The sequence below is a fragment of the Barbatula barbatula genome (assembly GCF_947034865.1).
Source record: "Barbatula barbatula genome assembly, chromosome: 13".
NCBI lineage: Eukaryota > Metazoa > Chordata > Actinopteri > Cypriniformes > Nemacheilidae > Barbatula > Barbatula barbatula.
The window spans coordinates 8,807,214-8,820,273 of NC_136776.1; the positions used below are offsets into that span (position 1 = coordinate 8,807,214).

General features: G+C 41.2%; 1 protein-coding gene across 1 annotated transcript; it reads left to right on the plus strand.

The window, feature by feature from the left end:
• Positions 1 to 778: 778 nt before the first annotated feature.
• tm4sf4 (transmembrane 4 L six family member 4) lies at positions 779 to 3,102 on the plus strand. The gene is made up of 5 exons (XM_079471153.1): positions 779 to 1,180; positions 1,457 to 1,546; positions 1,628 to 1,764; positions 1,848 to 2,031; positions 2,331 to 3,102. Exons 1-5 carry the CDS (start codon positions 1,007 to 1,009, stop codon positions 2,340 to 2,342), a joined length of 597 nt encoding a protein of 198 aa, XP_079327279.1. The 5' UTR covers positions 779 to 1,006; the 3' UTR covers positions 2,343 to 3,102.
• The last annotated feature ends 9,958 nt before the right edge of the window (positions 3,103 to 13,060 follow it).

The window sequence follows — 13,060 nt, forward strand, 5'->3', positions numbered from 1 at the left end:
AGAACCCGTTGTAAACTAATATCCACAGTAGCTTATATTTATGGGAACAATGTGACTACAAAAATGTAGTGTACGTTTATGCTAAGATTCTTATCTAGCATAGGCTGTGCATAACACGTAAAATTCTGTTTATTATACTGTACATTGCGGGCCGTAATCAAAAGCGTACCCAAATGTTTATTTTCTGAAATTAATGTATTTCCCAGAAATCTGCTTGGCAAAAACGCACTTTAGAGAAACGGCTCCGCAAATAAAACTGATTTTATGTAGTGTCAGTGAAGCAGACAGGATGTTGTTCCAGGCCTGGATCCTGATGCTAGTCATGATGCAGTATTTTCTCAATTGCAACCTCTTCGTCTTTCTATGTGTATCATTCTGTCACATCTATATCACATTGTTCCTGCTAAAAAAACACAGCTGACGCAAAAACACTTAAACGATAACATGTGTTCTTATAGATTTTTATCAGTTTTAGAAAAGCAGTAAGAGACTTGGGGCTGTGCCATTTTGTGAATATAAATGAAATTAATAAAATTTCAACATGATTGACCAATCAAAAGAATTAAGTCTGGGAAAAACTGGGCCAGAAGGGTATTACACACCCTGTATTAAAGTACCTGGGTAACACTGGGCTAGTAATGTCCACATCCATTAAAACGTGTCTACACGTAACTGTTTTTGTAAATATTCCATATTGTAAGTGACTGATATCCATGGTGCATTTGACACTATTACATGCGTTTGTGATGCATACATGTAAAGGGGTGGGTGTTTTATCACTCAGGGTGAGGCTGTGACTCACTGCTGACAGAATGTGGGGTCTGACAGATAAATGCATCTCTGTAGGTGCAGTTACACATTTACAGGTGCTTGTAACTGACATCACTGCATCAGGAGTGTATATATACACACTGACATTCACCTGCACGAGACGGGAAACCTCACTCGAACAGACCCATCGCACGGCTTTGTTGTGGACTGTACTGTACTGAACTCAAGCTTAAGCATGTGTTCTGGAAACTTTGCCAAATGTCTGGGGATAACCCTGCTACCTCTGGCCGTCCTGTGTCTCCTCTGTAACATTCTGCTGTTTTTCCCCGGAGGTAAAGTGGCTGATAAGAGTGACGACATAACAGATGAAGTCTTCTACCTGGGAGGAATTATCGGGTCTGGTGTGCTGGTGAGTTTGAGAAACAAGCGTTTCTATGAGAAATTCATGAGGACGGAAACTACTTGAACTCATTTAATGTTACAGTTTATATAAACAAAAAATTGAAATTTATTAGTAAATGAAGAGCTTAGGCAGGACATTCGTCTGCTGGTGTTTCAGGAGTGAGGTCTGATATGTGCTACTTTATGTTTACATGTGTAGCACAGTATTTTACAGGGAAACAAAATATGGTTCAAGTGGAAAACATGTAAACTAAAGAAATATTGTCGGGTGATCTGTGTTCAGATGATTTTTCCCGCTCTGGTCTTCTTGGGCTTGAAAAACAATGATTGTTGCGGCTGCTGTGGGAATGAGAGCTGTGGAAAACGGTTTGCGGTAAGGAATATGATGCCTTGTGTTTATTTTCACATCCATTCGAACATGAAGTCGTTAATGAATTGGTTTTTTTTCCTCTAGATGTTCGGCTCTATTATCTTTGCTGCGGTCGGAGTTTTGGGCGCTGGTTATTCTCTTATTGTGTCTGGTGTGGCAATCAATCACGGACCCAAATGTTTCATCAATGAATTAAATGTAACATATCCTTTTGAGAATGGGTATGTTTTTTTTTTACTCACATCACTTAAATGAAATGAAGTCAGCAGGCATAATGGAACTCCGATTTCTATCTTGTTTTCAGCAACTATCTGTCAAATCACTCAATGTGGGACGCGTGTGTGAAACCAAATGATATCGTCACGTGGCACTTGACCCTGTTCTCTATCCTGATGGTGGCGAGTCTGGTCCAGATTGGTCTGTGTCTGTTCCAGGTGATCAACGGTCTGATCGGCACCATCTGTGGAGACTGCTGTGGCTGCTGTGGGGTACGTCTCCAAATCATTTCTAATGTGTGTCCGTAGACCTGTGTGTTTGACTTTCAAAGGACAAATATTGGGTCAAATTGACCTTGCACAATTCACAATCCAAAGTTTGGACGAAGCTTTTAAAATTTAACTTGGAAACGAATTTAAGTTTGAAACATACAGCTGCGTGTAGATGTTATTTCTTAGAATGCAGTTTTAAAAGTAATATCTTCCTTAGAAAAGACATAAACTCTTTGTCAAATTATTAGTTCGTAAAGTGGTTTGACGATAAAATAACTATACGTTATTTGTACCCACAGGGCTCAGACTAAACTACTCTGAATGGACTTGGATCACAAGTGTGACTTTTTAGTAAAGAGGATGCATTACATTTGTAATTTGCCTACATTTCTCACCTTGGAATTTGTATTTATATTGTTTGGATGGGTTTTGATGCCTTTTTATACAGCCTTGTTGTGTATACCTGCCCGATGGCTGATAGCTTATGAAGGCAACAGAGATATGTTATATATTGCTAAATAATATTTTTTAGAAATATAAACATTTATTGTAGTACATATGATATAGCCTATATAGTATAGCGAGATATAGAGATGTCTAAAAATACTGTATTATTTTCTTATGAAGTGTTTATAGTAATGGAGGCAACTAAATGCTATATTTTAGAACAAAATAACAGATATATGTTTCATTTCATCATAAAAATGTTATTGGCTTCAATTTGTTAGTATCATTGAACATTTAATAAATTCTCAGATTGACAAAAAAATAATAATCTTTGCCCTTGTTGTTACTTGCAATTTTCCGCCTCAGTCAGCAAGATTATATTTGAAATTTTCACTAAAGGAAAAACAGGAAACAGAGGACGAACGGTGAGATGATCTGAACGCTCTGGAGATTTCTTCCAAAACAACAGCTGCGTAGTTTAAGATGTTACGCATCATTTTCAGGACTGAATATGCACAGAGCATGTAGGTGAACGTACGCTGTACTTGCATGTTTTTGATGAGAGCTCTTATGTAATTCTATAACTTATTTCCAGGCTAAAGTAAATGTTTGTTTTTCACTGTGGTGTTGATGTGTTATCAGTGACTTTATGAGGGGAATGATGTTTTATGGAGGCTTTACAGGTAGCTAACATCTTCATACACAATCATTAACTTCATGTGTCTATGACCAACAGGCTCCAGAAAAGCACTTATAAGATACAAACTAGAAGTTTACGTTCATCAGAAACATTTAGACCCTAGTACACCTGCAAAGATCAGATGTTCAGGCTTTACAATGTTCTTAACCATTCACATGTTCATTAGATTTGGCAACATGTTCATTATGACTAGGTACTTAGGGGGGTAGTGGGGTAAGATGAGCCAATCGGTAAATTGAGCCACCTACTTTAGTGACTATACATTTGACTATACATTTTGGAATCACCAGATATCAGCTGTAATGGCTGGTACAGCACAGTAAATGTATCCAGATCTAAGGAATATTTATGATGCATGTTGGTGATTTACCAACATATAAAACCATGCAAATCATATTTGTAAATATATTGTAAATTAAAGATATTGAAAGGAAAAGTTCACTTCAAAATTGAGCCACATTACGGTCAACACGTTTTGAGACCCCGGCGTCTTCGGAACACAAATAAAGATATTTTAAGTGACATCCGAGAGATTTCCAGGCCTCCTCATAGACATCATGGTTATAGTTGTTGTCAAGGTCCAGAAAAGTACAGAAGACATCGTTAAATTGGACCATCCACACTGTCACGATTGTCAGCTGGAGTGCCCATGAACTCCAGTAGAGGGCACTCCACACAGAACTCCTTTTTCCAGAAACCCATGCTAACCGCCACCATGTGTCTTATAGCACAGACAATCACCACCAGATGATTCCCATTACCATCTCACTATATATACTGTGTTCAGACTCTCATTCAGGGCGAAGTCTTGTCATTTCTGAGCGGTTCCCTGTGTTTATTACTTACGTGTGTTCTCTTGGACTGTTTATACAGACTGTGATTCTCTGCTGCCAGCCCCGACCTCTGCTTTGTTTACGACCTTGATTCTGCCTGTCTGCATTATCCTTGACGCTGTTGTGTGACCTCTGCCTGTTTGACTATTCTTGGAATAAAATACTGCACATGGATCTGAACGTCTATGACTCCTTGTTACATATTTATGTCACGATTGTCAGCTGGAGTGCCCATGAACTCCAGTAGAGGGCACTCCACACAGAACTCCATTTTCCTTAAACTGCCATTACACTCCCCTCTAGGTAACCCTGACTTAATTGGGTCATTAAGTCCGAAACGAAACAAGTCCTTAAACAACTTCATCATAGAACGGTACTTGATAGGATATCTCACAGAATTGTTGAACATACTCCTCTGTAGATAGGCCTCCTTGACGAAGGTGCAATAGCTGATCTACTGGGTCCATGATAGAGCTGGATGGTTGACATGCTGACCGAGATGTCTGTTCCCACTTCTAGGTCAGTGTAATGGCAGTTTAAGGGAAATGGAGTTCTGTGTGGAGTGCCCTCTACTGGAGTTCATGGGCACTCCAGCTGACAATCGTGACACACACATTGGACCATCCATGTTGAAGCGACAAGAATACTTTGTGCGAAAAACAAAACAACGACTTTAAATATCTTTGTGTTCCGAAGAATCTGGAAGGTCTTAAAACATTTTGAATGTCATGTGGGTGAGTAAAAACATTTTGAGGTGAACTATTCCTTTCACAATGGTGGTCGTAATGAGCTTGTGCAGCGGTAGACAAAAGCATTCTCCAAAGCAAAGCGGTGTCTCTAAATCGTGAAAGTTTATTTGGCTAGTTTTGTTTAATTAAGTTTAAAAAAAATGAACTAATAGTATTTGTAAGGGGAAATTGTCATGATCACGGGTGTTGAGACATGGACAGAGGACCCAGGTGCAGACAGGGGGTAAGGGGTTAACAGAAGACTTTAATAATAAATATAAAACAAACACCCACGAGGGGGTAACATAACAAAACAGGGAAATATGATAACAAGAGAGGAACAAAGACTAACTACACTGAAACAAAACTCAAATTTGACAGACACTACAAATAACTACACATGACTAAACTGACAAGCACAAGAACTCACCAAACAAATCACAATGTACCAGCACAAGATTTACCGGAGATTTACCAAGGTTACCGGAGCGGGCAGGGCGCAATCCATTCCCAGACCTGACAAATGCTGGACGAAGGACGTGGCGACTCTACAAAACTTCAATTGCTATTAGATTATTAATGATAATTTTAAATCTAACTTTGTTTTTTATTTTGCCTTGTTGTGGAAGCACTGTCGAGCTTGTGCAGAGGCAGCAGTTTTTGCCAGAGGGGAACTGGAATCCCCTGGTTAGGCCTGGTCTCCCTCTGAGGTTTTTTTTCTCCTCCAATGGAGTTTTGGGTTCCTCGCCACCATTTGCATACTGTTTTTTACTGTTTGCCTGGCCGGGGGGGCTGCTAGAATTTGATAGTCTCATTTAATTAACTCTGCATATAGTAATTTATTGTGTGTCTGATATTTGACCTGTGTTTTGACTTCCATAACCTTTTATGTTTTACTTATAGTCAATGTTTTCTTGTACAGCTGCTTTGTAACAATGAAAATTGTAAAAAGCGCTATATAAATAAAGCTGACTTGACTTGACAAGACAGAAGACACAAGGGCATTAAATAAGGGACCAAATCAAGAGGGGAACAGGTGAAGGGCATGAATCAATGACAAGGAGACGAGAGGGCGGGAACAGAGACGAAACCGGAGAGAGTGTATTGAAGGCAATAAGGGCCTCTCTACACACAAAACATCAGGTTATGTCATGATCCCGCCACTAAAACAAGAGAAACATGACATGATGTAGCAGAATCAAGACAAAAATATTTATTGAATAACTTTTTTAGAAGGCAAATCTTTAAAAACATGGTCTTCAAATCCCCTTTGGATGCTCAGTATATCCACATATCGTTCAAATTCCCCCCTGACTAGGATAAGCTTACCCCATCATGGGCCAAACAGAGCCACAGAAGCACTTTTTTATAAGAAGTCATTGTACTGAGGTAGGCGGAACAAGGGGCGGGATCTCATATCACGGAGGAAATCGGGAGCATAAGCGGACGAGCGACCGGACCATCAGTGAGAGAGGACCAGGCCTGGTCTTTAGTTATGGTTTGTGTATGTCGCCGGCAGTCGCCCGTGAGGGGGCTGACGACTGTCTATTTACATTTGCTTTAAATAATTAAAAGTTCATCATAAAGATTGATAGGAAACATCCTGAAACTACATTAAATACTTGTCTTGCACTTATGCCTCATTTTGTTTCATTGTACCACATAACTGAAAAATTTTTAAATATTGTTTATGTAAAATGTAACAATGATCATGGGCGGACTGACCAGTAGAACATTCCAGAATGGCCCACCGACGGCTGTGACCACGGGTGGACTTGCGAACGTATTGTAAACGTGAATGAACGCAAGGCGAAGGAAATTGCTTCTCAGTCTGCCCCTGACAATGATACCACAACTATCATCACAATTATTACTTAAATGTTACTGAATATATTTTGAGCAAGTAATGCTTAAATAACCTTAAATGATGTTTAAACAAATAACACAGATTTTAATCCAGTTGCTCCTAGGCATAACAGTACATGTAAACTAAACATAAAGTTTCTTTGAATCCATATGTGGCGGGTGACACGAGGGCAATAAGGGGGTTTCTTAAACCATTCACACTCCGACTACGCCACTCTGGGAATTTCACACAAAGAATTAGAATAAACCCCAACGAAAGGCATACACAGGTTCGTATCACTCAGTGTCAGAGACATGGGTCATTGTACAAAAATATATTTTATTGACAGTATTTAAAATAACTGTATAAGAAGGATATGAGGGACTTTGCTCAGGTTCAATGGGCCCCTATAAGTGTTAGAACCAGGTCCAGGCAGGGACGAGGGCACAGAGGCAGGGAGTCGTGGTGCGCCACCCGCAGATGCAGGACCACTGCACGTCACTGTGCACACACTCACGCACACACACACACACACACACACACACATACTCAGGTGTTAATACCAAGCACTACACACGGTGAGAAAGATACCATCACCCCGATAAGAATCCTCTGCCCCTGGTGCTCAGGCCCTGCTAACACACATAAAGGAGATACATCAAATACACAAAAAACCTTTTGATAGATGGGTGGATCATTCAGGCTCAAAGAAAAATCTAAATAACCAATATAATGTTATAACTAATAAATCGAAATAAACAGTTGTTTAAGACTAACCCAAATGTCAATGGTGACAAAATATATAAATAAAAAAGGAAACACAAACTCCAGACAAAACTAATCAAACAAACCAGTCAAGCAATTTGAACAAAAATAGGGTTAAAGAAATAACTTTTCAAAAAGAAGATAATCAGGTTTCCAAAACAAAATAGCAGAGAGATCATTTAACTTTAGAAACAAAATTAAATACAAATGAAAAAGCAAGAAAACTCAAAAATAAATTGAAATGGGAGAGAACCAAAGATTGCGGTTTTTGATTTTAGCACAACATTTGTAACCAATGGCAGTCCAATGAAACAAAATGCTAGAAGTCAGTTAACCGTTGAAACAGGACAGCACTGCGGCCATAAATGAACACGGAGCACCCCGACTGGAATACAGTGATCGCCCTTTACAGATCTATAAACAACATGAGATTGTTACTCTACTAGATAACTTCTTAACTTAATACCTGCATATAAAACTAATACATACCGATCGAGGAAAATGAACGTAACTTTCTCTGGAGGGGGAACTCAGGTTTTCACAACTGAGATAGGTATTGATTAGGTTCTCACGCTTGAGAAAGGGTATGGATTAGGACACCTTAAATACAAACTGGCACTTCAAAACATGCCTTTCATACAACGGAGCACGATTAGCAAGAGATTAGCAACCTCTCCCTAACTTCAGTATCTTCATCCAGTACATGCAAACAATGGTGATCGTAATGAGCTTGTGCAGCGGTAGACAAAAGAACTCTCCAAAGCAAAGCGGTGTCTCTAAAAGGTATATTAAAAGAACACACTTCACATAACTAAAATGCACTTCATAAGCTAAAAACAACTAGCAGCTTTCTTTCTTGCTCGCATCCGGTTTCCAGGAAGCAATGACGAAAGCGCGTTAACAGCGCAGCGATTCCAAACGTGACGCCTGACAAGCGGTAAATGCGTTGCGGTTTTATAGCCCAGGCGCACAGGTGATAGGCTAGAATGGTCATCAATTACAATGATGAACCTCAGAAATGCCCTTCCTGCCACACATATAAAATTTAACTGAGGTCTACTTCAGTGCTAGGAGTACTAGGAGTAGCATGTATTTTACATTTAGTCATTTAGCAGACGCTTTTATCCAAAGCAACTTACAGAGGAGGAAACATTGGAAGCAATTATAACAACATAAGCAACAAAATACATAAGTGCATCAAAAGTAGTCCATTAAAGCCTAGCACAGTATACAAAGCTAAGAATAGTGAGGTAAGTATATATTATAATTATAATTGTTTCAATAAGAAGAAAGAAAGGGAAAAGAATTATGTTAAAATCAATCTGCGACATGTTGACGGAAAAGATGCGTTTTCAGGCATTTTTTAAAGATAGCAACAGAGTCTGCTGATCTTGTAGCAGCAGGTAGATCATTCCACCAATGTGGAACAGATCCAGAGAAAGTACGGGAGAGTGACTTTTCTCCTTTTTGGGATGGTACCACTAGTCGTTGTTCCTTTGCAGACTGCAGGGATCTGGCAGGAACATAGGTCTGCATTAGCGAGTGAAGATACGATGGTGCAGACCCGGTGGTAGTCTTGTAGGCCAGGAGCATAGCTTTGAACTTTACGCGGGCGTCAACAGGGAGCCAGTGTAACCTGATGAAGAGCGGAGTTACATGCACTCTCTTCGGTTCATCGAAGACGACTCTTGCCGCCGTATACTGGATCATCTGGAGAGGTTTGATTGTGCAAGCAGGAAGTCCAGCCAGAAGCACATTGCAATAATCCAGTTTGGAAAAGACAAGATCCTGGACTAGGACTTGCGTAGAGTGCTCTGGTAGGAAAGCTCAAATTTTCCTAATGTTGTAGAGGATGAATCTACAGGACCGGGTGGTGCTGGCAACATGTCTTGTGAGGTTAAGCCGATCATCGATTACCACCCCCAGGTTTCTGGCTGTGCTGGACGGTGTGATAGCAGATGAGCCTAGTTGAATGGCAAGGTTGTGGTGAATCTTTGGGTTGGCTGGGATCACAAGCAGTTCAGTTTTTGCAAGGTTCAGCTGAAGGTGATGATTCTTCATCTAAAGCGAGATGTCACTCAGGCATGCTGCGATGCAAGCAGAGAACGTCGGATCATCTGGTTGTAATGACAAGTAGAGTTGTGTGTCATCCACATGGCAGTGATAGGAGAAGCCATGCTTCTGAATGACCGAGCCGAGGGATGTCATGTAAATGGAGAAGAGTAGCGGTCCAAGCACTGAGCCCATTCCTATACATATTTCTCTTGGAATAAGGTGTGTCACACAAACTCACTTAAAAGATAAAACAAAAAACACAGCTTAGTCCAATTTATGACTAAAAATGACAATGGTTTTGTTCCCTTTCAGACAGAATCGGGTTGGACTTGAGAACCTATTATCTCCGATAGTACTTTTAAAAGGCCAATGAACTTAGCGAATGGGATGGCACCCCCATTCATACACCTTTTTGTTCTTCTGAACCTGCGATGCTGAGCGAAGTATCTCTCGATTACTACTAGATTCAACGACGCAGTGCAGCGAATTCGTCCTAGTGTGTGCAATTTACCCTGGCTGTGTCGGTAGCAAGCCGAGGTTGTCTAAAAGAGCAAATATCCCTGAAATTTCCTATAGCGTGCACTTGTCGCCAGACATGTCTTGCCGCTGTAATCTTGGCTGCGGCCATCTCGTCCTCGAATACCTGCATTACATACTGGGGACAGCATGCTGAAGTAGCGCTGCAAAGATATGCCGCTCAAGTTAGCGATTTGGCCTTTCCCACCGTCCGGGAGTGTCTTCAGGGTTTTACAGCCCATACTTCATCGCCTCCAAGAAAGATGTGGGGCAGCGCCATACTGGACTTGCACACTCTAAATAATGATCCTTCACAGGCTCCCGTTCAGAATGTTGACGCAGAAGCGCATCCCGAGGTCTGTCCGACATCAGGATTGGTTCGTGGCTATCGACTTGAAGGACTCGTAATGTTATGTCTCGATTCTCCTGCACCACATAAAGTTTTTTTGGTTTTCCTCTGAGGGTCAAGCATAACAGTACAAGGTCCTGCCCTTCGGTCTGGCCCTGTGTCCCCAGGCCTTTACTAAGACTGCTGAGGCTGCTCTTGCTCCCCTCAGGGAGCAGGGTGTGTGTATTCTCACCTATCTCGGCGACTGGCTCATCTTGGTGACTAAATAAATCTGTTTTGTATGCACAGGGAGCTTGTGCTTCGGCACCTCGACCGACTGGGCCTACGGGTCAACTGGGACAAGAGCAAGCTCTTCCCTGCGCAGAGGACCTCTTATCAGAGCACCTCCGTTACCGCAGCAGGCAGCGGTCTCACTGAAACTTTTCAGAGGTTCCTGGGGCATATGACATCTTGGACGGCAGTTATGCCCCTCGGGTTGATGCATATGAGAACGATTAAGCATTGGCTTCAGATTCGAGTTACCTGGAGAGCCGGCACGAGACGTGTTCCCAATCTCACTGCCAGACGTGTCCTTCTCCGGGCTGGATTCCCGATCGGGCAGGTCTTGAGGTGTGCCATAGCATACACTAACCGCCATTGCCCGATGCCTTCTCCTCTGGAGTCAGAAGCGGGTGGATTCCCTGCGGGCACAGCTAAGGCGAGATCTGCTAAGAGCAGGGAAGAGGACTTTTAGTGGCTTGGGAGTTCCCCTAAGCTGCTGCACAAAATGGCCAACAGAGGAGGCAGGAGAGATGTCCTGCAAACACTGGATGACAGGGAATTATTGAGACGCTACAGATTGGATCGTGCAGTAATCATGTTTGTGGTGGATCTCCTTAGAGATGCAATTACTTCACCAACTCGACGCCACAACGCTATTACACAGGAGAAGAAAGTAATCACAGACATTGATAAAAGCTGAGCCGTGTTACCCTCGTTAAGACCACACTGAGTTGTAACGTTGCAATTTCTACTTCATTAAGGACAGCCCCTTGAGATAGGCCATCTTGTTTTCAATGGGGTCCATATGGGAGTGAAAGTACAAAATATGCCAGCTAGGATATTAATCTGAGCAAATAAAACACGAATCATTATTTGAACAGGGTGTAATGAGCTTAAGTTTTCACATATTTTAGATTCTAATGTTAGGCTATAACCCCTACAGCTTACTATTCATTTTCCAGATATTTTCTTGAATGTGAAATATTATTTACAATTACAGTCTGCATAAGATTAGAGTGTATAATTATGTTTATTGATTTGAGGGTACATTCTTTGCTCATTATCACCAAAACTTCATTTTCATCAAACCTGTAGGATCAACCTATCACGGCTTTTGAAATGATGACTCATACCTAGCAACGGGGTCAACCACACCTCTTCACTAAGATAGGATTTTCCATCCATTCCTTGCTCAAAGTTCACTGAAAATGTTCTGGAATCACTTCTAAGCTAAAACTCCTGGCAAGGAATTTTTAGGTTAAGTTAGGAGCTCTCTGAGAGGATTCTCAGAATCTTTAGGGATACGGGCCCTGATAACAGTGACCCGCTGAGAGGCTTCGTCATCAGATGCCATTACTAATAGGAGAAGGAGGAAATACTAAGAAAAGCTGGGCAGAGGAAACAACTGACTACGGGAGACGGTGATAAGACCGTATTTTGTTTTTGAACTGTCGTGCCCGGTTTGGGGAGAGACCAGGAATGGGGTTTTGTGAATGATGTGTTTGATTTTGTGTTTTTGTATTTTTTGTTGTTTTCAAGTTTTGTATTATTGGTTGTAATTGCACAATGTCTAAACAAAGTCTTTTCATCAGTGACAGATCTCTATGATCAGGTTGTTTCTAGGCAGGCTGCTGTCAGGTCAGTTCAGATACTAGATGTGACATTCTCATCCAGAGGGAAGTGCAATTTGTACAGACAAATACGATTCTAGAGCTGCACCGAGAACACTTAGTAAAGACTTAACAGCAGAGACTTAACGATTTTCTCCAAGTGTATGGGGTGATTGATGCATGGAGAAAAAGAAACCTGGCTTCCAGACAGCTCTCTTATTTTCTCCAGCGCATAATTTGTATTCCAGGATAGACAATTTTTTGCTGGACAAGAAACTCCTCCCCCTGCTTAGGTATAGTGCATTTGAGAGTATCGTTATCTCTGACCATAGCCCAGTAAACTACTAAACCATCAGCTAAGGCAATCCGCAGAGGCTGGATTTATAGCAGAGATTAACACTCCATAAGGCATAACCACAGATCAAAAAAGCATAAATAAACAATTCAGGAAATTTTATGAAGACCTCTATACCACTGAAAATTGCGATAGTACTAAGTTAGCTCAGTTTTTTGATGGTCTTGAGGTTCCAACTGTAGGCCGACAAGACAGGGCAGATCTTGACAGTAATATTTAGGCAGCTAAAATTGATCAGGCAATTAAAAAGATAAAGAGCAGTAAACCTCCAGGGCCGGATGGCTTCCCTATTTAAATTTTTTTTAATTCTCATTTAAACTAAGCCCTCTTTTAAAAACGTATATGTCATGATTCTGCCATCTCTTGTCTTGATTTTCTGGTCTAGGGGCCCACGTGTTTTATGTGGAGAGAAACATATTATTGTCAATCAGGACATAATATGCGTTCTCTCCAGTCTCGTCATTTGGCCCCGCCCCTCTCGTTCCTAGTATTGCTTTCCTCCTGTGTCTCATTACCCACACCTGCCCATCGTTATCTCCTTTGTTAGTCTCCCTATTAATGCCC